We start from the raw sequence: 4372 nt of genomic DNA on the forward strand, positions 1-4372 counted from the left end.
ACCACCGCCGGCACCACCCGCGCTGCTGGGGGAGCTGGTGACCACCTGGCTCCCGGACACGTACATGGGCACAGAGCCGCTGCTGGCCACCGCCTGGGATGTAGCGGGCGTGCTGACCTGTGCCGCGGTGCCGGCAGCTTCGTAGTAGCTGGCGCCCGCTGTAGGGGTGTACAGCGGCGTCTCCGGGTAGGGATAGGCACTGGAGCGGCTGAGAGGGAAGCAGAGGCAGGGGTCAGCAGGCAGGAGCTGGAGGGCTGAGGGGCATGACGGAGGGCGCTCCGATGGGGTGGGGTTCCTCCCAGGACAGGAGCGGGAAGCCGCCAACATTTACCCAGGCGGCCAGGCACCACTCTTAATGCCTGATGGGGCAATTTTCCATTTAATCATCAGAGTGGCCCCTAGCATGGGAGTCCACCCCTCAGGGGTGAAGAAGCCAAGACAGAATGGCGAAGTCACTTGGAATAGGCCACACACTTCACTCAATCAAAAAACAAAGTGATTGAGCATCTACTGTATGCCGGACACTGTGTAGGTAGTACAGACCCAACAGCGGGTAAGACAGAAAAGGCCCTGCCCTGGGGAGTTGATGTCATAGCGGGGAAGCCAGAGGAGAAGCAGGCACGGAGGTGAATCGAGGGCATTGCGGAAGGTGGTCCGTGCCCAGGTAAGTAATTGAGGCAGGAAGAGGGTGCTGAAGAAAGGGGAAGGGTTCTACTTTTAATTCAGTAGCCACAATGGCAGGGGGAGAATTCATCAATGGCTCCTCGAGTGTGCAGCAGGCCCCTCGGAGGCAGAGGAGCCTTCTCCTCCAGCCATCCTAGGACCCATGTCACATGACCACATGACACAGGCTCAAGGCTGCAAGTCATAGCAAGAGAGTAAAAACACCTGGGGTCCATCTCTGGAGGACAGTTAGGTGAAAGGTGACAGAATCCTAAGAAGGGGTGGGACACCTGGGTGGCTCAGTCGGTTAAGCATCCGGCTTCGGCTCAGGTCATGATCTCATGGTTCGTGGGTTCGAGCCCCACATCAGGCTCTGTGCTGACAGCTAGCTCAGAGCCTGGAGCCTGATTCAGATTCTGTGTCTCCCTGTCTCTCTGACCCTCCCCTGCTCATGCTGTCTCTCTTTGTCTCTCAAAAATAAGTAAAAAACAGGAAAAAAAATCCCAAGAAGGGGTAAGAAGGAGGAAGACCCTGCCACAGCAGCGGCTCCACATTTTTTCAGGTAAATGGAAGAGGTGGAGAAAGGGAAGGACGGGATTTCTGGAACAGGGGAGAGATGGTGCCCCATTTCACAGCTCTGTCTGCATCGTGGGGGTGGAGGCCCCGTGGACGGGGGGAGGTAGGCGTCTCACAAGACATCGTTGGGCAGTTTTGATTTCTGAGCCCTCTTAACTTACTAATGATTAAAACAACATCAAAATGTAAAAGTCCAGAAAGGAATCAAGGCCGGCCAGTGGGAGCCACCACAAAAGGCTCTGTTCTTAACAGGCTCCTGAAGGGAGCTGGGGAAGGAGACCGGACGCCCATGGGGGTGGTGAGGAGACAGATAGGGGAGGGGGAGGGGAGAGGTAGGAAGCCGGTCACCCAAGGCGAGCACCCTACCCGTTGGACACCTCAATGTGGCTCTTGATTCCAGCGCCCTGGTCCACATCCACTGAAGTGGCACTGAGTGGCACCAGCACGTGGCCTCCACCCCGTCCCCAGGCAGGGACCACAGCCAACCAGCCCAGCACCCCACCCCACATTTGGAGCAATATGTGCCCCCCACATGTTGCTCTGACAGCAATTTGCTGAATGACTGAATGAATGAATGTGTGCATCTCTGGACGAGGCCTGGGCAGAGCCAGCAATGGGGGTGCGGGGACCGTGGCTTTGGCTAGGTCAACCCCGGCTGGCAAAGGGCTGGAGACCCATTTAAAATCCTCTGCAAGAGACAGACAGAGGACACAGTGGTGCTAACAATGTCACAAGAATCTGGTGGCAATGATGGGCTACGTGGGATCACACGCACAGTAATCACGGAAGGGAGAACTGAAACAGAAGAACAGACACCACTAAGGGGACGCAGGAGTCAGCCTGGCACCACAAGGCCTGGGCTTGTACTTCAGCTCTGCTTCGAACACCCCTGGGGGCTCTAGAGGGGCCACTCTTCTTTCCGGGACGCCCTCGGTGGTCCCCACCCACTCTGGTTAATTGCATGGCGAAGAGACTGGCAGCACCGGAAGAAAACCAACGTTACTATGAGGTGGCTGGATGCCGTGGACGTGACTCAGGTGCCAGGGTCATGCCCCCTGGGATCGGCCACAGTATCACCACCCAGGGACCTAGTTGCTCTATGAGCCAATCCCCAGCGTCAGGCCCATAAGGGACGGGTGGGTGGGGGGTGTAAGAAAAAAAGGTCGGACAAATGCAAAGAAAACCAAACGAAACTTCCAAAAATGAAAACGACGATCACTATAGTCCTGGAATTATTACTACAGAGGAGGAGGGAGGGGAGGCGGTGTGAGGGGGACCCCGGACAAGAGTGAGCCAGCGCGGAGGCTGGGGCAGGCTTCGGGCACAGATCTGCCTGATATGTGGGACATGGTGACAGTGCTGCAGCGTACGCAAGGGCCCCCAAGTGTCAGCCGGGGTGGGGGGACACCGGCTACGTCGCTCACGCTAGGTCTGCACTGCGGATTATTACAGAGCCATTAAACAGGGTGACTGGGACCTGGTCAGAGAAACAGGGAAGGGCTTTGAAATACACCGCTGGGGGAAGAAATAAAGGACAGAACAAAAGAGGGGGTAGTTTCTCTCCTCAGAGTATCTCTAGGAGCAAACAAACTGCTCACAGCACTGCCTCTGGAGCAAGCTGGCGGGCGGCAGTAAAGGTTGCCTTCTCTTTAACATTCCCTATTAATTCAAAAAAGCGTGTCTTGTAAAAATTAAATTTTCTTTTTTTATTTTCTAAAACCCAGGTCCCTCTGGCTCCAAGGTCTTAAGTTATACTCGGATGCCTGTCCCAGCCTGCGAGGGTCCCCTCTGCTTTGCCCCTGCCTGGTGGCTGCCGCTTATCCTGGGGAAGCACCTACCACCTGTCACCTGAGGCCTTGAAGGCTGGTTGGTCTGCCTGAGGCACGGAACTCAAGTCCTAGCAGGGTCCGGAGCAGACCTAAGCCCCGCCCCCGCCCCCTCCCGAGCAGACCTAAGCCCCGCCTCCCCCACCCGGACCTCTGCCCACTCACATGGCACTGGCCGTGTAGCTGGCGTCACCGCCCTCCACATACTGCACTTGGCTGGAGTACACGTGTGGGACGGGCACCTGCTGGAGCTGCTGCACCTGGTGTGGGAGGAAGGGCGCACAGAAGGTCAGGGGTGGGTCGGTTCCTCGGCCTCGGTCTCTAAAGGGCTGGGAGCTGTCCCAGCTCTCAAGGACACCTGGCTCCCCGGCTAGCAGGCTGCATTTCTGGACTTTCTGAACACATCTGGCCAGGGCCAGGGGTCAGAGGCCCGGGGATTGCGGCCTTGGCCGGGGCTGGGAGTCAGGCAGAACTGTGTCCGGAGAAGCCAGGACTCCGTGTTTAGGCTAGGGGCAGCAAGGGTGGGGGCTGACGTGAGGCGGGCTGAGGGGACCCCGGAGTCCTACTCTGGCAGTGAAAGCTGGACCTCACGAGTAGAGCCAGGCCCTGGGACAAGGCTGCCACTGAAGCTAAAGCCAAAGCTGGAGCCTGAAGCTGCATACAAACAGGGCCTCAGGGGTGGAGCCTGCAATAAGCGAAGGATCCCCGTCTGCAGGGGCGGGGCCTGGAAGCCAAGGACAGGATGTCAGGGGAGGGGCCGAGGCCAGGGGCGGGGCTCCGGCTAGTGGGACAAACCTGGAATTTACTGACAGGGCTTTGGGGGCGGGGCCTAAATTCCCCACCCCTCCCCCACCCGTCTGTTGGGGTGGAGCCTGGGACCTGGGGCCGCCTGCCTTGGGGGTAGGGGTCGGGGTGTCAGAGGTGGGGTCTTCAGGGCCTGCAGGGCCAGGCGGGCAGCCTGGGGCCGGACGCCGGCCGGTACGGCGGATCCCGCCCCCTCCCGCCCGATGCCCCCCGCCCGTACGTCCGCCACCTACTTTGAGGGCTGTGGCGGCCGTGCCGAACACTAGCACCTGGGGGACTCTCTGGATCCTGACCCTCTGGTCGGGGCTGGGTCGGGCCGGGAACCCCGGCAGTGGCTCGAAGACCACTTTCGGCTGCGGCAGGAGCAGGTGCGGGGGCAGCACGCCCACCAGCTCCACCCACTGCTCGGCGCCCGGATCGTAAAGGGGCGGCGGCGGCTGGGGGCTGCCTAGCGGCCGGACCTCGCCCCTGCACGCGGGCGGAAGCGGCGGCGGCTCCGGGGC

The 4372-nt window shown here is 59.8% G+C and overlaps 1 protein-coding gene across 1 annotated transcript in view; it reads right to left on the bottom strand.

The window, feature by feature from the left end:
- RFX1 (regulatory factor X1) overlaps window positions 1-4372 on the bottom strand; it is a 31162-nt gene that overhangs the window by 8287 nt on the left and 18503 nt on the right. The window contains exons 8-9 of the mRNA XM_029916015.1: window positions 3231-3325; window positions 2-208 (exon numbers count right to left, since the gene is read on the bottom strand). Of these exons, the coding sequence (XP_029771875.1) occupies window positions 2-208; window positions 3231-3325 (302 nt within the window). The remainder of the gene's footprint in view (window position 1; window positions 209-3230; window positions 3326-4372) is intronic.

The sequence above is a fragment of the Suricata suricatta genome, chromosome 12 (assembly GCF_006229205.1).
Source record: "Suricata suricatta isolate VVHF042 chromosome 12, meerkat_22Aug2017_6uvM2_HiC, whole genome shotgun sequence".
Classification (NCBI taxonomy): Eukaryota; Metazoa; Chordata; class Mammalia; order Carnivora; family Herpestidae; genus Suricata; species Suricata suricatta.